The 27,182-nt window shown below is 42.0% G+C and overlaps 1 protein-coding gene and 1 long non-coding RNA gene across 7 annotated transcripts in view; one reads left to right on the forward strand and one right to left on the reverse strand.

Moving 5' to 3' along the window:
* The first annotated feature begins 1,411 nt into the window (after positions 1-1,411).
* On the forward strand, positions 1,412-7,252 carry LOC109322738. The gene is made up of 2 exons (XR_002104473.1): positions 1,412-6,037; positions 6,248-7,252. It is a non-coding gene; the product is annotated as an uncharacterized LOC109322738 (long non-coding RNA).
* A 92-nt stretch (positions 7,253-7,344) lies between these two features.
* ERBB4 (erb-b2 receptor tyrosine kinase 4) overlaps positions 7,345-27,182 on the reverse strand; it is a 1,148,078-nt gene continuing 1,128,240 nt past the window's right edge. For 3 of the 6 annotated variants that reach the window (XM_019553891.1, XM_019553890.1, XM_019553892.1), the window contains 4 exons: positions 20,712-20,801; positions 12,536-12,583; positions 11,254-11,551; positions 7,345-8,652 (listed from right to left, as the gene is read on the reverse strand). In XM_019553891.1, the coding sequence (XP_019409436.1) occupies positions 8,207-8,652; positions 11,254-11,551; positions 12,536-12,583; positions 20,712-20,801 (882 nt within the window). In that variant the 3' untranslated portion in view covers positions 7,345-8,206. The remainder of the gene's footprint in view (positions 8,653-11,253; positions 11,552-12,535; positions 12,584-20,711; positions 20,802-27,182) is intronic. The other 3 variants (XM_019553894.1, XM_019553895.1, XM_019553893.1) reach the window with 2 other exon arrangements.

Genomic DNA, 27,182 nt, shown 5'->3' on the forward strand with positions numbered 1-27,182 from the left:
TGTACTCTGAGCGTCTCAATGTTGTGCCCTTCAGACAAGTGTTAATTATGGGCCATTCTACCTAGCTCATTTTTGGGTAGCTTCAGTCTGCTGAGTAATTTGCAGTCCTCCAGCATCTCAGGATATACCGCTCCCAGCCCCCATCCTTAGAACAGCCATACAGCCCAGATACTCTGGGTCCTAGCCATGCCCCTACTCATCAGCCCTCTAGTGGCAAGTCAAAGTTGTGCAGATAAGAATGGGTTTTAATCCTTAATATGCAACTGCTCACAGCTGCTGCTTTAACTTTCACACCACTTGGGAGTCCATAGATTCAGTACAGTTTAAGTGTAACATGTATATTTACCGTAAAAAAAAATAAAATAAAGTTTTTGGAGAAAACCAGCTTGGTGCTTGCAGCCACGATTCTTTGTTCTTGTTCATCCCCAAGTATTAATATTTATATATATAAATAAGTACCTACTCATCTGTGGAACGCTCAATCAAAAAAGTATCTCAAAGACAGCAATGCTATTCAAAGGATGTGCTGTTAGACTGCAGCAGTATCTACCACGGCATGAAGTTTTAATATTAAAACGAAAAATAGAACAGCAACCCAAACTATCAATACTGCCTAACCCCCCAACTTTCAAAAAAATCGTTACATTACAATAAATACATCAAGTGTTGTTAGCAGCAGTGGGAGGTCTGAGGTCAACGGTAATGAGAGAATTACAAGTGGCAGGTTTGAAAATGAGCTGGAAAATTATACAACTAAATTTACAGTCTTGATGGTGTTATTGCAAGTGAAAGCTCAAATTACCTTTTAAAAGGTATTTACAGAGTGAAATTAAAGGCAACGTCCTCTACTTTGGGTCGTTCTTTAAAAGCCAAACAGGTCTCTGAGAAAAAGTCTTAGTTATGCTACAGCTCATTTACACAATACTGTCAATGTAAATGAGCCAGGCAGTGGGTGTAAACGCTCCTTGCTGGGCATGTCTACATGAAACATTTACTGCAGAGCTGCCTAATTAGCTCCACAGTAAACATCTCAGTGTCTACATGTGCAGTGCTATTAAGATAAAGTAAACTAATTAACTCCCCCTACACACCTATTGCCCTATGGTGGAGCTTTTTACTCCACAGCAACACACATGTAAATGCTGATGGGGCTGGCTGGGGCACAAAGGTGATCCAGTGCAAGGATTTCCTACAGGCTAGTCCCACACTGGAGCACCCTCATACCTCAGCCAGCCCCTCCACAACATGTTGAGCTGGGTCAGACCAGCCCTAGTCTGGCAGGCTGACCCCCTGGGCTCCCTGCCAGCTGGGGCTGCTCTGACCCAGCTGAACGTGCTGTCCCAGGCACATTCAAACATGGCACCTAGGAACAATAAACTCTGGTGCAATATGTGCCGGAGTTTATTGCTGCACATTAATTGCATGTGTAGATGCTCCCACTGTGTATCTAAAAGGACCCCCAAGAATAAATGAGAAAGCAAATCAAAGACTTTCCTATTCTCCTCGGTACCTGCCATGTACGTACAACTTTAAAAAGCAAATACAGAGCGTATGGAGAATGCTATCAAATCAGTGAGTAAAGCCCCTCTGTGCCACTGGAGAATCTCTCTTGTGTGGAGGGCTTGGCTGGCTGGTGTAGTGAGGGCATAAAAGCTTTAGACTGGCCCAGCTCCCAGCCCCTGGCACAAGACAGAATAGGAAGTTGGGGGAAGCAACGCAGCCTGGAAACTGCTTTAAATTGAAGAGCAGAATGGGTGTAGCCCCAGAATAGAGTAGGCCTAATCCTGAGCTTTTCTACTGTCTTTTTATGACTCTCTCTCAATTTCTGCCTTTTAATGCTGCCACACTGATATAAAAAGGTCTTAATGCAAGCATGTCGAAGATATGGTCTGTGGGCCAGAGGCCCGTGGAGCCCTATCATTTATCTGTAGTTATACTTGATATCAGAGTGGACCTGTGCACTACATGTGGTGCACGTCAGACTAGCTCCTCATGGTGCATGGGGAGGGGAGGGCTGGTCTGGTGTGTACAGCAGACAGTGTGCTAGGCCAGTCCCAGCACACCCTACTGGCTCTACTCAGGACTGGTCTGAGGTGCATGCTGCACTCAGCTGGACTCAGGCACCTGCTGATATATGGGGCCAGTCTGAGGGACATGCTGCCAGCTGCACTTCAGACTGGTCTGGATGTACAATGCTGGCAGCGCCACAATGCTGCTGTACTCTGGGCTGGGCTGGGGCATACACTGTCCACGGCACCCATGCTGAATAGGCCCTGCACGCTGGATCCAGCACTCAGGACTTGTATATGGGCCTAATCTGGCCTGAAAACCAGCCTAATACTACTCATCTGGCCAGTGAGGCATGATAATTTTAACACCCCTGCCTTAGTCTAAGCAATAATTCAAGCCTGGGAGAGCAAAGGTGCTTAGAGTAGCTAAGGGCTTATCTAAAAGTACAGACATTCTGCAAAACTACTTCTGATTACCTATTCCTGCTAACTCCCTGTATAGATTTCCTTTTCTGGAAGAAAAGTGCCTTATCCTGAATTGGCTTAATTCACATTGGAAGAGCATTGAAATAATTCCGAATGAGACTCAAAGTCCAGAATAAGGGTGCTCAGACAGAGCATTAGTAGGGAATAGTTATTGGGCTTTAAATTCAGATCCTACCTTGCTCTGAATCAATTTCCCTGTGTAGGCAAGCACTACAGAATCAGGTTCTACAAATCCCTCACACCTATGATGCTAAATTGGAAGTTATACCCACTCTTGGCAGGTGTAAGTGACTGCACAAGGTACAGGGCAACAGATGATTAGGCTCAAAATGTTCACTTTCCTGCAAAGGTTTCCCTCCTTCTCCCCAGGAGATGAAAAGGTCTCCCTTAGTTTACAGTTGAGCCCCCATTGCCTATAACAATAACAGGATCAGTTCTTTGCTGTGTGCATGCCAGTCTGCTCTGTCCCAGTAAAATATAAACAAGTATAATCTTCACTCAATCAATGACTTCTAGGACCTACCAGTTGTTGGAAAAGTGACACAGGGCAGTCCCAATTTTCCATCAACCTGCAAAAATGCAGGGAACAAGCTGCCTCTTTGCAACTTTGTGTTCATGCATTACATTTTCTTTCAATTAAAAGATGCAAAGCAGCTGACAGTGTTAACACTGAGTTTCTCGACCCAAACAGAAAAGTTTGTGGTCTGAGGTTTCATTACAGACAGGAGAGCTGAAGCTCTGCTCCTTCTTATAGCAATAAGTACTGAGTTTCTATTTTTTCCCTTGTTTTCTATGTCAAACAGATTATTCCTCTGAATAATTTTGAAACACTCTTGCATTTAAATAGGCAGGCATTGTCAATTTAAAAAATGGGGTTAATTAAAAAAATGAGTTAAAAGGAATGAGGTCAATTTAAAAACTAGTCAGTGAAAAAGTTAGTTAAAGAAGGATACTGTCAAGTTAAGCTCTAGTTGGTTTCCATCAATGGTTGTAGGAAACCATCAACTTCAACATCACAACTTCCCCTGAAATTCTTTTAGCTTCTGTTGGTATACGTAACAGTGAAGATGGCTATCACCGAAAGAGATTAGGAAAAAGGAAACTCTTTCCCCTCCCCCCCTGCTTTTATTTGGTTTGTTTGTGCTATGCGTTTGACAATACATTCAGGCATTTTTTTCTCCTGAAGTTATTCGGTATTCTCCCTTCATGTATGCCGTGACAGGGGAGACAGAAACATATATAAAAAGGAAAATCTGATTAATAAAGTCATTAAAACTTGTCCAAGGGCTTTAGAGACAGATGTAGAACCTGAGATTTAATTAAGTCTAGTGAAAAAAAATCTCTCTCAAAACTGGTTTTCATCAGAAAATTGATTTTTTTTATGAAATGATTTTTTTTTGTGAAAAGCATCTGCTTTCCACAGAAAATTCAATTTTTCATTTAAAAATAAAACCTGAGCTTCACCTTACGTGATGAATGGCCTCACCTCTCCAAAATGATGATGATGATGATGATGATAACCACCAATAATAATACACAAATTAGGTCTATCAAGTTAGTTACTCTTATCAGAGAGGAAGAGATAGATACTGTTTGTTATTTCTGTAAGTCCTGGGAAGCACTCTGATTCTATGGCAAAAAGGCAATAAACCAGTCAGATATTTCTGGTGAAAAACATTCAGAGCATACATAACAATACAGACTATTGACTTTGTGTTTTGTTGAACATTAAAATTAATCATCCCTTGAAGAAAAGAAAAGAAAGGAAGAAAAAGTTCAGTTCAACCCAGGTTAATACATTATACACAGGTCAACTGTATACAGAGCAATGAATTTTTAAAGGAAATTTTGGGCGCACACAACCCAAACCAGGAGCCTAGGATAAATAGATGGTTACCATTTGTTGTTATGCAATTTATTTGGCATTTCACTGCCTGAATTTTCATTAGCGACAAATTTGCTTTAATTGTTTGCTTGCCCAGAATTATCGGTGACACACTTGGCACTGATCAGCCTCTGCAATTCATTGGCCATTTCTGTGGCTGCTTTGCCTTGGGCTTTCATGCTCAGTGCATGGAACCTCTGCACTTCCACATTACTGAGTATATTATATCATATTCACAAGCAGCAATTTAAAAAATGAATAAATAATTCATTTGTCATTCAAGTTTTGGGTGGGAAAGGGTTAGACTATTAAAGACTAGATTTATTTACACTTCATTTATTCAGTGGGGCTTATTTTTTAATGTTATGATGATACTGAATTACTAGGGAACACAAGCCAGTTTCCCACCATGTAGCAGGTGGATCCTAATGGACTCATGTGGAAATCTGTTCAGTATTTTCAAGATGTGGACATCTGTCTCTCCCTCGGTCCTTTAGTGCACCCCTTCATTTATAAGCACATTGCCTGGACAGAGATTTTCCATTAGGAGTTTCTTGACTTTCACATCTGTTCACTGAGGTTAAGCCCCTTTGTTCCTTCATATTCTTGGTGTTTTCTGAATCACAAATGGGACAGAAAAACCCAGAATGTTACTGTTTGTCGTTTCCCTCTTCTCAAGAAGTTGAACTCTGAGGCCCCAGTCTTGCAGACTTCCACACATGCTTAACTTTTAGCACTGTCAGTGCTTCCTGTTGCCATAAGTTTTCCCAGGATTGGGTTTCCTTAATGTCTGCCTATATTTCCCATTAACATTACTGGGGCTTATGGAAAGGACCCAAGAGCAGAAGAGCCCTTGCTCTACAAAGAGGCTTCCTCTGAGATACACAAGGCTTTTGTAACCATTTATCCTGCTTTAATGGTCTGCTATTCATTTTGTTCTGCCACAACACAATGATTTATTAAGTGACCAGCTGGCCACAATGCCTCCTTTTAATAGCTTCAAAGATTTGTTGTTGTTGCTGCTTTTAAACCATTTATCTACATACAGGGTTTATGTGTTTAATAATTGCACAGCAGCTGGTAATTAAGTTCAGCTAGTTCAAACTGACTTAATTGCGCCTAATTCTGTAATGCCCCATAGGTGGAACTAGCCTTAACCTGAAATCCACAGGGACGTTGTAGAGATATCCACAAATTCTGTTTCAAACTACAAAACTAGGAACATACCCATGTTTGAAATCAAAGGGCCCCTTCTGTTCCACCAATAACTTTACCTAGAAAATCCTGTAACACAGTGCATTACATATACATATAGTTCATGCCAATCCTTGGAATAAGTGAGGGAGTCAGGTGATGGGAAGTCATCTGTGGCAATCAGTGTGGCTGCTCATATAATACTCCTGGACATCAGCTCCTAAAATTAACTCAACAGTGGAACAAGGGTGAGGGTTGTAGTTTATTCCCTTGCCTGCCTCTTTGGCAGGCAGCTCATGGCTGGTGGCCACCCATTACATTATTTAGGATTTAAGAGAAAATATGCATGACATTTCTAGGCCGTTCACCAGCCATGTACCTATTGCTTGGTTTCATCATAACAAGGATTTTAATGTTAATAGTACCAAAGGCTGCCTATAAATGTGCTCAGAGGTGGGAGGGGGTTGTTTTAATTAGAGCCGTTTCTGGGAAGCTACTCCACTTAAAATGCCACAGCGCCACACGTATAAACGCTCCATATTTAAAAATGGTTGTGGGAAGCTTTATCTAAAGCTTTGGTTAAAGTGCCCCATGACCATTTTTAAACGTGCAGGGGCTTAATACCTGTGACACTGTAGCATCCTTATTAGAACGTGTCAGAGCACAAATATAGGCAGCCAAAGTGCATAAGCCTGTCTCACCTACAATTTCTGTTCAGCGATAATTTTTTTCTTAAAAACCACACAGTTAAAAATTTAGGCACAGATCCACACATGTATTTAGGCGCCTAATTTTTATTTACGGATTATAGTGAGAGCTTGATGCTAATATTCCTTAGTGGATCTGAGTCTCAGTGCTTCCAAAGCAGGACTACTGATGCTACTTGTCGCTATATTTTCCCTTTCCCCTACTCTGAGTCCATCTGGTGTTCTGTTTCCAATACTGAAATGTTTCTGACTAAATTTATTTTGAGTCATGGGGCAAATAAATCAAAGATCTAAGTAAAAGCTGAAATCATGAAAGAGCACTAAGTGCATGGAGACAGACTCATACTTATTTACATTTTTGAATGACAGCTCGGAGTCATGCACATTTCAGCTTCTAAAACCTTGTATATACTATCATCTGTGCCAGAGCATTTCTCCTTTTAGAAAACTTGCATCCTTGGTGTACTTCAAGACAGAGCTGGACATTTTTCTCCCCTGACTTCCTCCAGTGCTTGCTTGGCTTTCCTTCATGCGGCAGCAGTAGAACTGGTTACTCCTTCACTGTACTCTCTGAAGTAGTCACTGTACTGGCCTCTCAGAACGAGTGGATACTGTTCCAAAGACTTGATTTGCTTTGTTTTGGCATTTCCACAGTTGTCCTTTATATATAATTTCACTTTTAACTTAAAATTATTTTATTTTGCTGGTCGCTTCCATATTGCTTCATTCAAAATCCAGAAAACAGTTCATAGCGAGAACAAATAAAATCATAGCTTAAGTGCAAACTAACTTTCCAGTGAACTGCTATGTGCATTTTATCCAGTCCAGTGTCTCCTTTCCAGTTTAAAAGACCCCCTGTTTGGGCCACCCCTTGGAACACCAGCAGGGTTTTTGAGCTATATTAAACTCTTCTCCCTCCATCTTGTCCTCAGTGTTGCCTACTGCATCCCCAAGCAATTTAATCAATGAGCAAAAAGAAATAGAGGGGGAAATTGCATGTTGTTTTTTTTTCTTTTTTTATAATCAATAGGTATAAAACATGAAAGTGAGGCCCTGTGGATACAAATCTTCAGTCTTGGCCTCTCTCTTTTGCCTTCAAAAAAAGGATGTTGGAGGTTTACATTTGTTTTGTTAGATTTCTTTCCTGAAAGGATGGTTTTGTGTTTAAAATACTTGTTGGCATGTAGACACACACGGTAATGTCATGCACAGGAGCTCTGAGTTAAAGTCTCCGTGGTTAGGAAATGGAACAAAACTGTGGGAGTGGCTAAGAAGAAGGGAATGGCCAGATGCAAGAAATCAAATCATCATTGTTGCTGCTGTCATTTTTTCTTGGATGGCCACGATGAAGATCTGAATGGTTATGGAAAGCTGGGTTAGCCATTTTCAGTTGCTGGGATAGAAAGTGTTAGAGAAAGAAATTGGATTTTCAATCTCAATTATTATGCTATCACACATGGTATAAAAAATTGTCCTTTTTTTTTTTTCCCTAATGGAAACTGCATTGCGATTTCCAGGAATGCTGAATAGACTCTCATCAGTTCCTGCTGATAGAAACAGACACTGTGTGACTTTCCCTACAGCATCCAAGTTGAATCACTGAGAATTAGCTTGACAGCAGGCAACACTGCCACTGGCCTTTACTGGTATTTTCTGGCTTGTCTGACCTTCTGACCCTCTGGGTCTGTGGAAAGCGAGAAATGCCAGATTTTGTCCTCCTTTCGTTCTCTTTCTTTCTTTCCTTCTGGGTTCCCAACCCAATTGGCAGATGACTTAAAGGTGTCCTTCCACTTGGAAATATCAAAGTGAGTGAACTGGCAAGAAGAGGAAGCTCACAGGAGAAAGGAAGGGAGAGAGAGAGAGAGAGAAAGAAAGAGAGGCTGCTAAAAAGGGGTTGCCTCTTCACTTCTGTAATACTGCTGTTACTACACCACTGTGTTTCGGTGTCTGTAGGGTGGTGGGGGCAGCACAGTGCCAGGCTTCAGGGAGAACTCAGAGAGGTATTCAGGGTTCTCTGCCACGATGGGCCGGATCCGTCCATTTTGTTTGTAAAAATATTTTGTGCTGTACTCCTGCAGGTAGTCCGGGTGCTGGAGGGTGCTTCGTGGTGGCAGGCTGTGATTCCAGTAATCCGGGTTGTCAAAGGCTTTCTTGGATTTCTCCGGCAAAGGAAGCCCATTGTTCTTCAGGTATTCGGCATTTTCCAAAGTGTTAGCAAAGGTGTTGAGGTACAATGGCTCATTCACATATTCATCCTCTGCTTTGGATTGCCCATTTGGAGCATTGTGATACTCTGGGTTGTCCAGAGCTTGGAGATCACCATTCTTCCGGCGGGAGACAAATGGGTTCTCCTCTACTGGGTTCAAATAATCTAAAATAGACAAAATGCATGTCAACATATGAAGAAAGCAGTACCTCCATACAGTAACCAGCCCTTTCAAATAGGAGCTTGTTTTAACATTGATGTCAGACCTAATCTGGGGCGATGCATAGGGAGTACATGTGGATGTACTTGCACCCCCTGTGTGTGGCGGTGCAATCTCTGCAAAAAGGCACTGCTGACACACAGGGGGTGCAAGTGTGCAGGAGCTCTCTGCTCACTGCCTCTGGGCTCCTGCTGCTGCCGCCACACTCCTGCTGGTGCAGCTATGCCCCCCAGCTGCCAGGGGCACGTGCCGTTCATGGACTTAATGGTAACAGCACACTTATCCATGTTGCTATTATTCATTTATACCATGGTTCCTAGATATCAGGGCCAAAATTGGGTTAGGTGCTGTACAAAATCACTGTGAGAGACAGCCCTTGCTCCTAAAAGCTTACAATCTAAACAGAAAAGGCACCCAAGGGGTAGAAAAGGGTACCATTCCCATTTTAGAGATGAGGACCTGAAGCACAGAGAACCCAATGGCCTTGTCCAAGATCACCAAGAATGTGGGGCAAAGATGGGAACTCAGATCTCCTTGAATCTCACACAAGTGCCTTATCAAGGATGCTTCTTCCCCCCAAGCGCAGTATGGAGTATGGTCTAGTGATCATATAAGTGGAATAAGAGTATCATGGTCTATCCCCCTCTCTGCCACTGATTCATTATGTGACCTTGGACTAGTCATTTTTACCTCTCTACCTCATCACATTTTCCCCATGCAGAAACTGGTATTTAAGCCTCTGGTTTTATTATCCATCACTTAAGTCACCTTTGTATTATAAACCATTCCAAAGCCTAACCTTTACAACTGTTCTCTTAAAAATGCAGCTTGCTGACTGATTAACCAGCTGCCCTTACTCAATGATACAAAGCTAGATATTCTGCTAGTTATTCTAATTAGCATTGAGAGGGACCCTGAGCTATTACTAAGCCAAGATTAGGACGGTGAGATCCGTATCAAATATCCAGACTGTGAAGGTACACTTTTCACGTATCTGGTGTGATCTTCATCACTGCTTGAAGGCACTCAGCGCCCACAGGAAAAAGGAAGGGAAGGGTTTTTTTCACAGCACCACAAGAGAAGCCCATCAGAAAAAACATTAAATAAACAAGAAGACAGGGCATGTGCAGGAGGCTTTGCACACCACTCTTGGGGTCAGCAAGGACTCTGCTGAGGTGGGAGCCTATTACATTCAAGTCATGGATGGATACATGCACAAACTGACCTGCTAGGTCCCTTCCTCAACTCTTCCTTTCTCACCCTCAGGAAGTCACAATTATTAACCTCCAGTCAGTGATTTTACCCAAGAAGTGAAGTTGTGATTATTCCTTCACTTAAGTCAAAGCATGTATATGGATCCCTGAAACCCCAGACTTAGTGCTTTACCAAGCAGAGATGAACTTAAGCGGGTGCTTCAAAATTAAACACATGAGTAAATTCTCTGCTGAACCTGGCTCCAGGTGACTACAGGCGCTGTTACATGTGCTCCAGGAGTTGAGGGGGAGGTGCTTTAATTAAAACACCCAGAGAGTCTCGTGTATCAGCATCCCCACACTTCAAAATGGCGGCAGGGGTGCTTTATCTAAAGCTCACTGAACAAGTTTTAGTTAAAGCACCCCCGCTGCCATTTGAAGCATGGGGACACTGATACACAAGATGTGGAGATTGGCTGAAGTGCAGTAATTTCCATGCTCCAGTAGACTCTGTTAATCGAGCCTGCTTTGACATGCTGTAATTACAGCACATCAGAGCAGCCTCCCAGCTCATGTATGGGCACTCATAGGCTCCATATATCTTTTTCCCTTCCTTTGGGCACCTGTGTAGGGCTACTCACAATCTATGTATAATACACAAGGTAGGGCAAAGTGGCTCCTTAGAGACTAATATGGGTAACCACCTCTACATGCTGAAGTGGAATTCAAAAGCTGCTTAAAAGAATCAGCATTATAACACACCGTTCTAAAGGGCTGAAAGCTGCAGACACCTGATCTTAAATTAAAATGTTTGTGTAATTGTTTCTTTTAAGTGTGATACAGGGAAACAGGGTGAAGTGTGGCCCCCTGATACAGCTAGATTTGGCATAGATCTGGGCACATGTTTCTCTGCAATGAAATGTTCTTATCTATGCAACATCTATTGTGCTTTTGGAACTGAGCTTCTCCTGGGCATAAAATGCCAAGTTTGTGAAATGGTTGAAAGACATACTGAAGATGACATCACAATACATGCTGCAAATTACAGTGAGTTGAAACAGGGTATTTTTCATGAAAAATCCGGAAGTGGTTTTTGTTTCCATTAAAATTTTCTAATGCATTTTGCTTTTCTTTTTTTTTTTTAATTAAACTGAAACAGGGAGAACCTGAAACCCAACATTTTAGTATTTGCTTTTCATGGGGGGAAAAAACAAACAAACCAGCCACATCACTTTTTTTGCATTAAAACTGATGGTTTAGTCAAAAAGTCATTTTTGGTCAAGAAATATTTCAGCAAATGTATTAAGATAAGGTCCTTCTAGAGTATTTTACTCCTAAATGCTAAATCTTTACCTGTTTTGGGCTTGTCACGCATTGGAGTCATGTATCCATCTTCATCTAACTCACTCCGTGGGCTCCGCTCAGGTACAAACACCGTTGGGTCAGCACTATACCTCTGAGTGCTGCTGTCCTCTTGTGCAAGGGTAGCCACCTGCTTCCGCAGTGTGCCATTACAGCAAGTGTCATCAAAGATCTCTGCTGCAGCTCCTTGGATAACTGGGGCCTCTGGTACTATGCAGCCAGTGGGTCTGTATGGTAGAGGCACTCCTTGTTCAGCAGTGAAGCCGCCATCTCTATATAAAAACTGGTTCTGTTAGAAATAAAAGGGATTGAGACAGAATAAAGTAACTGATTGATCAGAGAGACTCTTTAGCTTTCACATCAGTTTTTAAACTCAGTGCTGCATTTTACTTAATGCTTGGACCCTTCTTTAGACTGAAGATCACAGCCATTGCTGTAGCTGCATCAGTGCACTCTGGCATAAACCGAAACAAAGATGTTACTTGTATAGGTGGTGCTTACCTCAGTTTCAGTCAGGATGAAATTACATCAGTGCAGTTAATGGTGTTACCCATTAACAGTGCTGCAGCTATACAAATGGCTGGCTACAGATCCTGAAAGTCAGGCAAGTCACCAGTCTAGACAGACCTAAGAGTCATATACGCAGTAAATGGAACCAACTTATACAGTTTTCTATCTCTGCTGGGCTGGCAAGAATAAATTCTTCCTCTTCTTCGAAAGACAAACTTTAAATATGACCTGATGGAAAACTTCCACAAGAAAGGACAGAGAACACTGCCACCCCTAAACTCTTATTTATTCCAATTGGACAAAGTTTTGATGTGAATTTGTAGCAATAGTCAAAACCACGCAGTCACGTAAACTCTATGCTATTACGATGAGAGCTAAAATTTAGCTTGCAGTTCCATTGCAACTCATTGCTTTGCCTCAGCCTATCATTTTGCTTGTCAATAAGAGTGTTTGTGTAAACCTCATTATCGTGACCTACAAGAAGAAAGGAAAAGTGGGCAGAAATGTCCAAGCTCTTTACCTACATCTTTTTTGTGAAATACTATCAGATATTCTGGATATACAGTACCATGGAACTCTAGATGTTTTGATGAATCAAAAATAGGGTTCAACAGACATGTATATTTGGTTAGGTTTTATATATTTTGAATCACTGTTGGCTTTGGATAAATTGGGCAATTTATGAAGAAAACAAGGAAGGAAACAGTCGGTTTAGAGAGACAAAAAACCCCTAAAGGATGAAGGTTGATTGTGAAATACTTACTCCTGACATAGGGGTGTACGCAGGAGGAGGGCTGTGTCCAATTTCACTCTAATAGGAAAGAAAAATGGAATGATGGATATAATAAGAGGTCACATGAAAGAAAATAAGTCACATGAGCTGTATGAACCAATGGGGAAAAACATGCACAACAGTGAGAGGCCAGATCTGGCCATTCCTGCCCAGGTAGGTAACACTCCCCTTGAAGTCAACAGGCTTTTGGATTCAGTGGGAGTATTGCCTGAAGCAGGACCACAGGATTTGTCACTAGCTAATTAAGAACAAGTGCTACATTGGCTGATAGATGCCTGTTTTGCAAATGTCTTTGGTTTAAGTTTTGAAAAGACAGATTCTCTAGAGACACTGATGTACATGTGGAAGGTAGGCTTATCTCATAAAGAATGTAGAGCAGGGAAAGATGCTGCTATTTTCAGTCAGCCCAAAGTATACTAAAATGTTTCCTTTTCCACCCATCAAATAGCAGGAACAAGATAAAGACAGGGGAATCTAAAACCCAGGATGAAGGATCTTGCACCAAGCCTTCACATACTACAGCTGCTTAAAACTGAAAGGGGGAGGAGTGGGAATATGAAAACAATGGCGGGGGGAGCCATTTTCATTTTAATTTGAAGTTTTCTGTAAATATTTTGATTTGAAAAATGAGTATGTTACAGGGAACTTTTCATTTTGTTTTGGTAAGAAAAATAAAACCCTATTTCTGCTTACTTTTAAAAAACTTTGCCCATTTTTTCCGCTGGAGAAAAGACAGGCAGGGAAAGACACGGAAATGTGAGACAAAGTAGGAAAAAATCCCTTCTATCAGAAGAATTCAGCCAGCCTTAACACACACCAGTATCAAAGAAATTGCATTTTTTTCCCATATCCCACTCAATATCTGTCTCAGAAAAATACAAGCATGTTAAGAGAGGTGCCTCACCAAAAAGATAAAAAATATATACACAGTACAATGAGGTTGAGGGGCATTATTGCCAACCTCATATATATTACTACTTATAAACATTTTACCACAAGGTATTAAAGGCAGACATGGCTGTACCGCTTATCTTTCAGATTGCCTAACATTTCCTTTTATGACACCCTGTTTTCAGTTGCTTATAAATTTGCCAAATTTTAACAGTTCAGACTGAAATTTTCCATGCTGGATGCCTGCTTCAGGCAGATTTTATTTTCAAAGACCCAGCTATAACAGTTCAGATGTTCCTGGAAATAAGACTGGGGGAAAGAAGATGCTGTACTTATGTTAAAAAAAAGTTGAGCAAATGATCACATGCAGAGTTGAAAGAGAGATGTAAAATTTGACAGAGGGAGTTCTCCTAGAAGCAGAAATATACCTATTGCCATCCCTGTGAAAATCCACCTACTTTGGCCACAATATAAGTTTCTGAAATATTTCAGTTTATGCCTCACACATGCTCCGTGGAGATGTTTTAGAATATGACAACTAAATTCTCTTAAGTTTCCATCTGCACTAAGCATGTTCCATCTCAGGAATGTAATTTCTGAGCATGACTTTTTCTATAAATGCTTTTTCTGGAAGCTCAAGTAGTAGAGGTGAATCTAGGATTGAAGGATTGCAAATCTAAACATTCCAAAGTACTAACATTGCCCATGCAACCTTAATTTGGTCCTCTTGTACCAATACGTTATGAACATCTTTAATATCAAGATCACATACTAATGTTTCAGAAACATCTGAATCTCCTCTCAGAAAAAGAGATGATCCAAAAAGGGATAGGTGTAGCTCTACGGGGCAACAGGTAGCACAGGATCATTAATAGTTTTATGAAAATACAGAGGCTGAAGCAAGACAAAGGAGAGAGTGAAGGATAAAATGCCTTGTCTGCAAAACTGAAATAAGCACTGATATGAAGGTGAGGTAATGATATGTGGGGCCCATGGAGCAAAAGAAGGAGTGAGGAGGTAGAGCTGACAGGTACCATATTTGCTCAAATATAAGATGACCCTGGCTATAAGATGGCCCCCCAATGATTAGATTCTATATATAGAAATCTTATAAATTTGTTATATTTTCCAGGTATAAAATCTAATTTTAGGAGATTTGCCTTGAATTTGTCCCCCTCCTACTGCTACAGCAGGGAAAATAAATCTGGGGGGGGTCAAGTAGTCCCCTTGCCCTCTGCCTCCCAACTTCTTCCTCCTTCAGCCCCTCCCCCCACTTTCAGACCCTGCTCTCCCTGAGCACATAAAAAAGAGAAGAGAATTTGAAAGCATGGACTTTGTATTATGGGTATCTATATTTTTAGCTCATCAGAATTGATGCATTTACCTTTTTGGAAACTGTTGCAAGTTTTAGCACAGGTAATTCATAAATACATTTTTAAGCAGCATTTTGGCACATAAAAGGCCCACGCTTTACCATATGGTTCATTGGGCTGGGTCCTAGAAGTGTCAAGCCTGTTTCAAACCATGGTGGCCCCATAACTCAGCACTGCTCAGTATGTGAGTATATACTCCAGATACCTCCCACAAAGGACTCACCTGCTAATTAGCCCCCCTGCCACTCATGGCCGGAATGGGTGTTCTTGCCATGAGTCCTGGGATGCTCCAAAACTTTATATGTGGGTGATGTGCAAGGCAGCCTTGGCTGGCTCCACCTCATGGAGGTCAGAGCCACACTAATCGTAAGCGACAGTCTGAGAGACGAGGAAACAGAGAGATTCTGGAAGAACTGTTTGGAGCTCCTTTTGGTGATGTTTTGCCAGACATTTAAGATGGGTAAAAACAGGAACCATTGGAAATGGAAAAAGCACAGCTCTGCTGCAGGGGTGAAGAGGAAGTCAAAATGTATTGAATATAGTGGCTCACCATGACTTGGAAAAAGAGTCAACACTGAGGAGGACTGAGTGCAATAGGCATGATCAGGTATCTTATTTGGATAGGCTGTACTAACCTATTTTTTTGGTAGGTTTCCATCAATATCTTAGTTTTTTGGCTTAGCTCAATTATAGGGGGCATCTGAATCCCCATACCTCTGAGCTTGGGCCTGCATGTAGGATGTCAGCCAATGGATTTGGGAGTATCTGAAGTCCCAGGGTACATCTGGGATGCTCACTGGTTGTAGTGCCATACATGGTGTTTAGAACAATTGAGTTCTGCCTGCTTAACTGAAATGTATTTTTTGAATGATGGAGTGCTGCTCAGTTAGTATGATTTGGAACTGATTTGGCTAATTTGACCAGGAACATGAAATACATTATTAAAAAAAATAACCTGGTCTTTTGGTTGAGATCAAATGTAGCAATTTTGAAACTAAAGGGAGAGTGTCAGAGCTTGCTCTGGTTCTTGTGATACCAACTTGGTATTGCAGTACCTCAGGCCTGGTGCCATTTCCCAGTGGAGGGAACACCCACTGGAAACCTTTTTTTTAAGGGCCCAAAAAAAGTTCACATCAGCATGTCTGCCAAATTTGAGACATATGTTTTAGAGACATGCTCAGTGCTGGTTGCATTTAATCAACTTTATAGTTCATTTCTATTACTGCACACATGGTGCTTTTGGCAGCAGTTTAATGATAGACAATGTATTTAATGAAGTTTCCTTGTATGCGAATGTAAGATGAGCTATCCCAAGCTGATGGGGGGGGAGGGTTGGCACATCATCTTATATTTGAGTAGATACAGTATATCTGTCTAGAATCTGCTTCAGGAAATAAGACTAAAACTGAGAAGACTGGGGTAGGAAACTCTTTTCTGGGAGTCAGAAAATACACCAAGGACAACATACCTGTTGGTGGCATTTGCTATAGTTTTCTTAGCCTTCCTAGGTATTTTCAATGTACATATGTTTAATGTATATATAGCCAAACAATTAAACTGCACTTAAAAGGTGCAGCTGCTGCCTGCTCAAGCAGCTGTAGCTCAGCCCTCAATAACAAGTTCTAAATGAGCTTAATTGACCAATTAATCTCACATGAAACTATTCAGTGGCAAATAAGGGCAAAATTTGGCCCCATGAGGTGGTTGATGCCTCTGAGACTTGAAGTAGTCTCAAAGACAAGAATAAAATGGTAGGAGAACACAACATCCCCAAACACTATGATCACTGTAGGGATAAAAAAAGAAGGCTGAAGGTGGCAGGAAGAAGGTAATACTGGGCACACCTACACGTTCATTAATGTGCTGTAGTTACAGCACAGTAAGTTTATTCCCTGTAGCAGTAGCACAACGCACACCTTTTAAGTGATGCTAAAGTACAGTAGATCTACTGTGCAATACTATATTAGCATGACTTCTGTCATGATGCATTAATGAGCAGTAGAATTAGTTTACTGTGCATTTAGTGCCTCATGTAGATGTACCCACTGAATCTGAAAATGCTTAAATGTAGCTTAAAAGTAGCTTTGGAAACAGAGTGGTAGTTTCTGAGCCAGGTGTGGTGCTGTCAGATGTAGAAACAAGAATGACACAAACTACAAAGACAGTCAAAGCAGCATGGCCAAGAACATAGTGTAATCAGCAAGTGAACCCTTCAGTCTTCTCCCAGGGTGATTAAAACTTTTCTCTTTGACAGTCTTACTTGCAGAAGTAGTGGGGAGCATAACCTCCATAGCCACGTCAGCTACTACACTTTAAAAATCTTCTACAGGGCTAAGTCAACTCTTCCATAATGTTTAACAGTGTCCATTAGGAAGGCCAATTTGGAGAACAGTTTCAGGACTCTGGTATGTTTCGTTATGGATACTGAAACCACTGTCCAAGCAGGGAGTGAATATATTGTGGCCATGGGGGTAGTAAGAGATACATTTATCTGTATCAATTCATGATGAATGGCAGCCAAGAGAGATTCTTTGAGAGACAAGAAAGCTACAAGTTTTAGAGTTGCCTTACCACATCCATCCCCACCAAGAGAAAATTATTTCTGAGGAATAATAATAGTAACAACAACAGCAGCTAACAACACCACCAATAATAATAAAACCCTAACAGATGTTTTATAAGAGTTTACCTTTAAGTGGAATAACTCCAAAACCTGCAATAGGTCACTGGCTGATGTCTGTGAATCAGGTAATCTTCTTAAAACTCACTTCAGCAGATGATTTGGGGGAACACAGAATGTCCTCTTACACAGGGAAGATGTTAGAACCAGAAGTGAAGATTGGCCCCAGAGATCTAAACACTAGTTGCTTGGAAGCTGGTAAGGACAGACTACAACCTAGAGGGAGATGGATGAAGGAAAGGGAACAGTCCTTTCCAGATTGCCAGATACTGCTCAGAACTCCTATAACTAGCTACTGCTGCCCCAGCTAACATCTAGGAGCACACAGAAAGAAGGGGGACACATCTCCATGGCCTCTCTTTTGACCTTGGGAATACCTCTGATAAAAGAAGCTCTGTCACTCACTGACTTACTCCTAATTGGGTGGGACTAGAGATGGACAATAAGGCATGGCAGGCAGCTCAGAAGCAGTCCCAATGACCAAAAAAAGTGATCTGAGGTCTATGACCCAGGGCTACATTCAGTCTCTTCATCTCAGGAGAATCTTGGGGCATGCAATCTTAGCTGTTACAACACCCAGGGCTGCCTCCTGAGCCTAACTGCCTATTCCAGGTGCTCCTATGTGGCAGAAAGTGGGTGGAGCTTATTTTGTTACCAGAGGTCTCAGGTTAGGGATGGAGGCTATACTGATATGCCCAGGATGTACCTGAAAGGTCCTTCGCCCTTCCCACATGCCTACTTGAGAAGCAAGAACAATTCCAGGCTATAAAAAGATAGGACACAAGAAAGTACTGAAGGGAAAAGCTGTGGCAATTGGTTAGAACAGACACTTCAGGCAAATGGATTAGATCCAGAGTGCAATCCAGAATGGGAGTTCAGCAATCTAAGTGAGATACCCTACAGGTGTTGCAGCATGTCTCTGGAGCTTGCAGTATCTTTTTCACTGGAGATTTTCAAAAAGAGGCTGGATAGGCGCATATCTGGGAGGATTAAGGAATAGCAAATCGTATACCTGTGCAGAGAGTTGGACCCTTGAGGGCCCTTCCAACTCTAATTCTCTCTTAGAGAGCAGGGATCCTAAACCTAGATTGAGAGTCTTCTAGCAGTCTCAAAGTCCCCTTCTTGTTTTCATCTGTCCTGTGATCATCTTATCTTCCTTACACTGCCTGAAGCATGAGAAAGAAGGCCTCTAGCCTGTGCTTCAGCAAAAAAGAACTGTATCATCAAGGGCCTTGCTGTCCTCTAGGAGTAAGAAAGCTTTCTGCTTCCTCAGTCTTTTGTAAGTGAAATTACTATAGTACCCAGATTGAATGGAATCATATCTGTAAAACAAAGAGAAAGTACAAGCAACCATACACCTTTTTATTTTCATTTGCTCTAGGATGACCAGAGATTACCCACCACAGATTTGCTTTGCTTCATTAACTGTGAATTGTGCAGCCCTCCCTATGGATAAAAATAAAAGCTCTATACTATAGTCATATTTTTTGGCTACTGTTCTTTTCAATTGAATATTTTTTGCATGACCATAATGAAAGAACTAGCCCTCTTCGAATAATCCTATTCCAAAACATCAGGAAAGAGGGACTAACATTAATGCACTTACTGCTGCTTATGCATATAAGATCTCTGGTCCATGACCTGCCAGTTCCATATCAGAATATCTTACCAACTAACATCACAGTAATGATGTTTTCTTCGTGCAATTCCTTTATTTCATCAGTAAAGACTAACCATGGGATTCTCACCACAGAATGCTAAACATGGTTCTTTCTGCATGTATTGTTGTCTAAGCAGTTTTTTGGGGGGGGGTTTAATTCATTTTATTTTCTTGCCAGGATTAAGATTCCACAGTCATTGTTCCAAAAAAGGAGGCAAGGAAAACAGCTGCAGTGCCAATTAGTGGGGCTGAAAATGTGATATAATTGTTGTTTAAATGTCCTTAAATTGCCTGCTAATTACAATGTGCCGTCATAATTTTGTAGACTTCCAAAATAACTTCTTGTATTTAAGAACCAAGCCAGCCATTTTTTTATTATGTATTTCTGCTTGGCCAGCAAATGATAGGTCTTTGAGGATAGGAAATATTTTTGTATTTAAAAGGTGAAATTTAAATAGCTTAAATTATAAATCTGCATCAAAATACTTTGTCAGTCAGCAATACAATTTAGAAGTGTTTGTTCCTGCATCTTGAATACTGAGTCTTGACAGAGAAGTTTTAGCATAAGTAGGGCTTGAATGATAGGAAAAGAAGGAAACACTATAGTTTACTTTGCTGCCTTAGAATTTAGTTTTGAAACAGTGATGAGTGATTCTGGATTTCACAGTGTCTAAGTGGTCAATCTATGATGAATTTCAGAGAGACAGGTGCTCAGCACTCCCTGAACATCAATAATCAAGCACCTTTGAAAATGTAGGATGGATTTCTATTTTTGTGCATGTGTGCTATACACACATCCACCTACATTTAACCTCTAAGCACACTCTATAGGGAAGCCAGCCTTTTCAACATCCTGTCAGCATCCCTAACAAGAGAGGTGTGAGACTCAAGTCTTTTGCCTATGTGAACATACATTAAACAAAAAACAAAGCACAATGAGCACAAAATATGAACAAGCAAAATGTCCCCTCAGCTTTTCCAAGGGGCCTCTGGTATCGAATGCCAGTGACATAACAGTTATTATAACCTCTAATATATGTGGAAATGAGCCTTAATAAAACAAAGGTAAATAACACCTTTGTGAATATTGTTTTATGTTATTGCTTTCTATCTGCTAATTTTATTTTCCAATTCCTTGCCTCTGAAGTCTCGCTAGGTAAATAGCTCCTCTCTTTATAGCACTGACATAGTATATGGGTGAATCCATGCTAAACTGTAGTGAAATCAAAGCTAAACTAGCAATTCCACATCAGGGCTTGACGTTCTATTTACACAGTCGTATGGTTACACGTCTTCCTTGTCTCTTTTCATTTTGCTCTATCAGCATGCCTGGGAGATGGGCTCTTGCTGATATTATTATTCTGAGCTATGTTTCTGAAACTGCATTTTCATTAGTCCCTTCTACACAGAAACTGATCTCCTGCAGCCCCATTCAGACCATGAATATAATACAGTGCCTTCCTCACAGCAGGAAATGCTGAAGATCAGTGAATGTGACACTAGCCCCTGGGACTCTTGGTATGCTCACCACCATGTACACACCTGCTTCATCCCTTGGCAGGGTCCAGCATTCCCACGCCCTGCTCTTTTGCATAGCAGCTCCAGTGCTCCAGGAATGCTGCTGGAAGGCTGCTGTTCATTGTTGTAATGCAAGAAATACAGAAACATTAGATAAGGAAGGGGGTTGCATAATTGATATAACATCTCATTATAAGCCATCCCCAAATAGCTGCTAAATTCACATGATCAAGGCTTTTTTCTTACTAAATACATGGTTGGCAATGCCAACTTGAAGCTCAGCAGCACCTAATTGCAAGTAGTTTCACATCAAAATTAACTATGGAGCAAAGTGCTGGCCTGCAGGAGCCCAGGTAGTCGAGTTTTCAACTGCTTCACTGCTGAATCAATAACCAAATGAAAAATATCAACCATTTGTCTTTTCTCCTCAAGTCTATTTGAAAAAAGCTTGCAAGTTTTTTCCATCTAAACACACCTCCCCCCTCCCTGCCCAAGTGTTTTGTTAAAATCAGAAATGAAATGTTGCTTATTTTTATTATACCTTAAAAATTATTATCTATCTTATGCCTTAAAACATTTTGAAACAAAAAAAACCCAAAGTGTTTCCTCTCAGCTTTCCCACTTCCTTTCTCTAACTTTTTCAACTGAAAATATCACCTGACTTTGATCCCACATAGTTTCAAAAACAACATTTTTTCACCCAGATTTAGATAAGATTGGAAGACAAAGCCCTATTCAAGTCTCTGGCAGTGCATCCTCAGAAAAGAATAACATAGCTGTAAGTGAGGCAGGGCTCTTAGCTTAAGGCTCTTATGAGGTAGGGATGATTCTGTAGCAGAATGACTTCCAGGTGGAGTAAGTCAAATATTTTGTGCTGATTAAATGTTTTTGGACCAAAAAATGGCTTTTTTTTAAAAAATGTGGAATAAACTCCCTCCAGAGGTGATGCAATCATCTACCCTGACATCTTCAAGAAGACACTGGATGGTCACCTCATTGAAGTCACCTGACCCCAGATGTCTTTCCTGCCTAGTGCAGAGGGGCTGGACCTGATGATCTTGCAAGGTCCCTTCCAGCACTTACATCTATGAATCTATGAAAATATGCATGGTAATACTCTCTCTCAACACAACAGTAGAAAAAGAAAAAATGTACTTTACAACTTTCATCATTTGTTCCATTTATGTTAAAATAACAAAGTTTCCATTAATTTCTCCATAGAAAAAACAATAGATTTTCATCAGAAAAATAATAAGCTTTCTTTTGATAAGGTCTGGGTAGGGTCATGGGTGAATCCAGAAGAAGAGTGAGTCAGGTGTCATCACACCTCCTTCAGCTGTGTAGCCCATGTACAATGAGCTCTCTGAGCTCCTGGCTGGTCAGAGCAGGCTGCTGCTAGACCTCCGCCTGCACAGGGAGCTCTCTGACCTCATCACCTGGCTGATGTGGGCTCTTGGCACAGCCATTGCTTTCATGTGGCTCGAGAGCTCAGGGGGTGAGCATTGCCACTGTTTTGGCCCATCATCCCTGGCCCCATGCTGAATTTGGGAGCGGGGGGAAATGTCAAATAGCAGTAGTGCTCATGCCTGGGCTGCAGAGAGTGTGACAGTGGCTGTGGCAAGAACCCCCGCTAACCAGAAGATGAGCTCAGAGAGCTCTCTGCACCAGTAAAGCTCCAGCAGGAGCCCTACACTGACCAGCTGGAAGCTCAGAGAGCTCATTGCACATGTGAAGCATAGCAGAAAGGCACATGCAAATGCTCCACTGCACCCCCCACCACCTGCATCCACCCCAGTGAAGGGTTAGTCAGGAAGAACACCAACCAAGTTTAGCGGTAAGCAAGATCTAGGGGTTCATCCTTCTAAACTGGGGCAAGGAGCTCAAAGTTTGTCTCTAGTATTTATGCCTTATACAGGTGAGCACACATAGACATATACCCATCTCCTCACCATGGCCACGCTGACCTGATTATCCTTTCCTATGTATTTGGAATGGTTATGTATGCCTGAACAAAGCGAGTGTGAAGTAGGAGTAAAATAATCCCATGTCCAGATGGCAATGTTGCCTTCTAACTCTGGCTACACAAGTTGTAAGGCCATGCATTGCTCATAATATCTTCCACATGGCCACTGCTTGGACCCTGCCTACATTCCCTTGTGGACTTTCATGGCAGGGCTGCTTGTACTTAAGAATAACTAAGCCACAGAAACTGTTTATCTGATAGGAACTGAGTCAGTATGTAGCCTTAAGTTACCAAACTGCAGCCTCCTAACTTACCAGGCTGTGCAGCTGTTGCTGTAAGCACAAAGACTTCAAAAGTCCACCTGGAATAAGGACAGCTGGTTTATGTGAGTGCATCGGAATAATGTGCTCTGGATACTCTAGTGGTGCTGCAGGCAGAACAAACAACTCATTGCTGTCCCATCAGCCCAAAGCAAACACCAGTTACATTTCAAAGGAACAGCCTGGTATTTACAACTGATCCAACCTGAAATGAAATTCAAATTGGAAACAGCACCCCAGGAGAACATCTCTCTCTTCCCAAGGGTTTCGCTGATTTCTTGTGACCACAGCTTACTCTGCCCTACTTTATGGAACCTACATGTCTGCCTGAACCTAAATCAAAAGGAGTCTGTACCACATATATATATATATATAGGGAATGAGAAAGAGAGAGAGAGAGAAATGAATGAATCAATATACAGTGAAAACTAGAAGACTTTTGTTGATTCAGCCGCAAGCTTTGAAATACTTTGATTCCCTGCAGCCATCCCTGTAGGGTCAAATCAAGCCACCAGTCCTTCCAAGGTAGATAAACGTTGTTATACAAAGGTTAGTGTCTGGGTAAAAGAAGACCATGAAAAATAAGGGTCTGTCTGTTCTGAAGGGATATTAAAAGTTCCAGGGACCATTTTTTGAGTGGATGGATTTTCTTTTGTTGTTAGACAGTCTGTAACAGGCCAAAGGAGCTGGAAATGTACTCAATATAAGCTAGATGTGGATTTCCCCACTGTCAAGGAGATGTGGTCTGGCTGGTAGTAAGGTGTTTGAGGTCAAAGCACTTTGCACTCTGGCAGTTCTTGATACGTTCTCTGGCTCCTGAAATGCAGTGGCTCCTAAGGCTGCTCTAACGTACTTTGGGGCTAACAGCAGGCATCACTGATTGAGCATCAGAAAAAATGTAAGATCTGCACTATTGGCATGAAGATGATACGGCATATAGAATTCTCAAAGGACAGTCTTGACCCTCAAAAGCTCTCCTCTGTACAGAACAAACTCTCACCAGCTCTAATATTAATTGTCCTCCCTCCCTACCTTGGAAAAGTCAAGAACAGGTGAGGTATGAAGTGTGTACCAAATCTGATTTTATGGGTAGGGAGTGTATATGTGTGGGCATGTGCAAAACGCGTATGCGGGCAATGTATGTGCAAATAAATTATGGACTCTTCTAGCACATTAAGCAAGTTTGTAACACCCCAAAAGCAATGACTACACTTGTAAAATGAAAGAGAACATCAGGCCAAATGTTTTTCATCTATCCATCCATTCCTAATGTGGCCTTCACCATGGGACCCCAGGTCGCTACAGCAAAGCAGCATTCTATTCATTAATTTAGTGCTTGTGAAAAGCCCCTGAGTAATTGTTCCTGGGAAATGAAACCCTTTCTTTTTAAGCACAAAGCAGGTAAGGCACTAGTAATGCTTCCCTAATTTCCCTGCGCTCACATGTTTTTCTCCCAAATATGTCTCTGTCCTCATCATTTCACTTTGGCACTTTTCCTAGGACTGCCAACAGAGGTGCCCAGTTAGTGCCAAGAGCTATGACAAAAATCTGTGAGCTAGCAATTGGCTTGAGGCCAACAATTGATATCTAGTGCATTAAGCCATTTCTTTACAAACAGATAAATAAGAAAAGTGATGGACATATTACTCAGACAGTTCTGCAGAACTACTAGTGTGTGTATGAGCAAGTCTTGTCAGCTATTTCAGCACAGAAACCAAAATATGCTTCACCTGATTTCGTGCTCTGAGACATTTGATTTTTCCTGGAGACAGCAATATAGACAATTAATAATATGAAAGGAATAATGCATATAAACAGAAATTCATTGGAATACAGATAGCTAAAGGGTCCACTAAGTATTTCTAGCAATTTATGGTGTCTAATAGGCTGTTTTGATTTGGCAGTAAAACTCCATAGGGACAGATGAATCTTTATACAAAAGATGCACAGCCTGGTTAAGTTTGAGTATTGAACACCAGTTTCTTTTCAGTGAACAGACACACACCTTTTTAAAATGTAAGAGCCTAAGAGATGGCATAGGGTCAGGCTACAGGTTGATCTAGCCCCATCTGCTGCACCCCACAGTGTCATGGAGCAGATTCTTAGAAAAAGAGTATTTATGGAGGGCCTATCCAGACTAATCTGTCCCATTCCCTCTTCCCTTAAAATTGTCAGCATTTAGAGGCCCAAGAAATCCACTTTTGGAACTAGTGCCAGTTGCTATAATGCTTAATACCCACTGATGGACCCAATCAATGGGTGTTGCACCTGTCTGATCCTGTTTTGAACTCGGTTCTATTGTCCACATGTATAATGTCTTGCAGCTACATTTTAGTGCTGAGGCAGCACAAAATGTAAGAAGTGATGTGGCATCTTTCCATGTTAATCAAAGGCCATAGACAGGTGTTTATTGCTGTGGGTAAAATTTCTGCAATTCTTACTGCTAGAAAAATAGCCTGAGGAACTGGAGCTGTGGCTGGGCTGCTCCTTGGGTCACCCCAACCCTTTGGGCACCCCAATAAGTAAGGGCCTGCCCTTCCCCCACTGCTGAGGAAGCAGCAGCTGCCAGAGACAGCCCAAGGAGCATGGGGAGAATTCCCCTCATCCTACCAATCAGCTAATTGACAGCAGATGGTGGGGAGGGAGAGGAGAGAAGGAAGGTATTCTCCTGTGGTTGGAAACCTTCCTATTCCCACCACAGAAGAATAGCTCCTTCTCCTTGCACTCCTCCGGGATGACCAGGGAGAATATGGGGTGAGGCAGGGCAGGGGCAGTCTGTTGCAGTGACAAGGCTCAGAGAGCCTTGCCACCGGGGTGTGGCAGCCTGCTTTACCCCACAGTTTTTCACGTGCATTTGGGGATGATAGAAGCTACCTCATTCCCAGATAACTGCACTGATCAAAAAAAGGGCTCACCGCCCTCCTTAAAAGCAGACACTGTGGTCTGGGGAATGGGCAGGGAGCAACAGACGCCTTTTCTTTCCCTCTCCTACTGGTCTCCAAGGTGTCCCTCCCCCTGTTATTTCAGTGTCCCTGGTCTGGGGGAGATGTGGGGAGCATTCCTCAACAACTCTTCCCAATCCTGGGAGTAGCAGAACTGCTGCAGCTCCCCTTGCCTTCTCCAGATTGGGATCACCCCAGCCTCAGGAAAGTGCAGGGAACATTTCCCTGCTCCTCCAGTCATCCAGGCCTGCATGGGGAGTGGAGCTGTGGGGAAGCATGCAAGTGCTTGTGCCTGCAGGAGATACTCTTGCAGGCTAGCTCTTATTCACTGAATGAGGAAGATCTTTTTCTCAAATAAGTCATGTTTTCTGCAGCAGAAATTTAATGAAAACTTGTATGCTCTTAGTTCCTACCAGGAGAGGCAGGATTCTGGTAGAAACCAAACCCTTGTACGTGGCCAAAGTGTTGCTTCTATCTTTGATGATCAACCTCTATTTATCTAATAGATCTGATTGATCTAATTGTGATAAGCTGGAAGGAATAAAAAACACCCAAAGGGAAAAGTCTTTTCTGTTCTTCTCTGCTCTCTGTTTTGTATAGAGAAAATAATGGCTCAGTCTCCTCCATTTCAGTCAGTCAGTTGCTTCAGGGCAGAGACAGAAGTGACATTTTTCATGCAATTCAGCCCCTGAAAGCACTCTACAGCTGTGTCATAACACACGTGCACAGCTGCAGAGTGCTTTTAAAATGGCCAGGCACGTGAAAAAGTAATCCTTGTTAAATCAGGTAATAAATGATTGTGCTCTAAATTAGAGTGACTTAGGGAACTTGTAAACATTTCCCTACAAGGGTTACCTGTCATGCCCCTGGTCAGCCACAGAGATGAAGCAGTCTCCTCCCTAAACGGCCAGAGAGTGAGGGGGAGAGCCAGACGCTTGGCCAGCCTGTGCCATCAGGGGTGATCGAGCCAATGATTGGGGCTTGGGGGGCCCTGGTGGGGTCTCCACCCAGGGAAATGTTCTCCAGTGCCTGACAGCACCACTGGGGAGGGGGGCTGAAAACCCCACTAAGAGACCCTTCCCACACAGGGGAATGCCGCACTGACAGCTGGGTGGTGGCTTCTGGACCATGGCAAGATGATAACGCGGGTGACAGTCCTTCCTGCCTCCTGGCTTCTGCCAGTGCATGGGAGCACTGAGCCCCCATGCACAGGAGCTGCACATGTATTAGGTTTCAACACGCTGTAACTTTAAATGCTTTGTGTCAGGTG

Source organism: Crocodylus porosus, unplaced genomic scaffold, assembly GCF_001723895.1.
Source record: "Crocodylus porosus isolate Cpor-Errol unplaced genomic scaffold, CroPor_comp1, whole genome shotgun sequence".
NCBI classification, from domain to species: Eukaryota; Metazoa; Chordata; order Crocodylia; family Crocodylidae; genus Crocodylus; species Crocodylus porosus.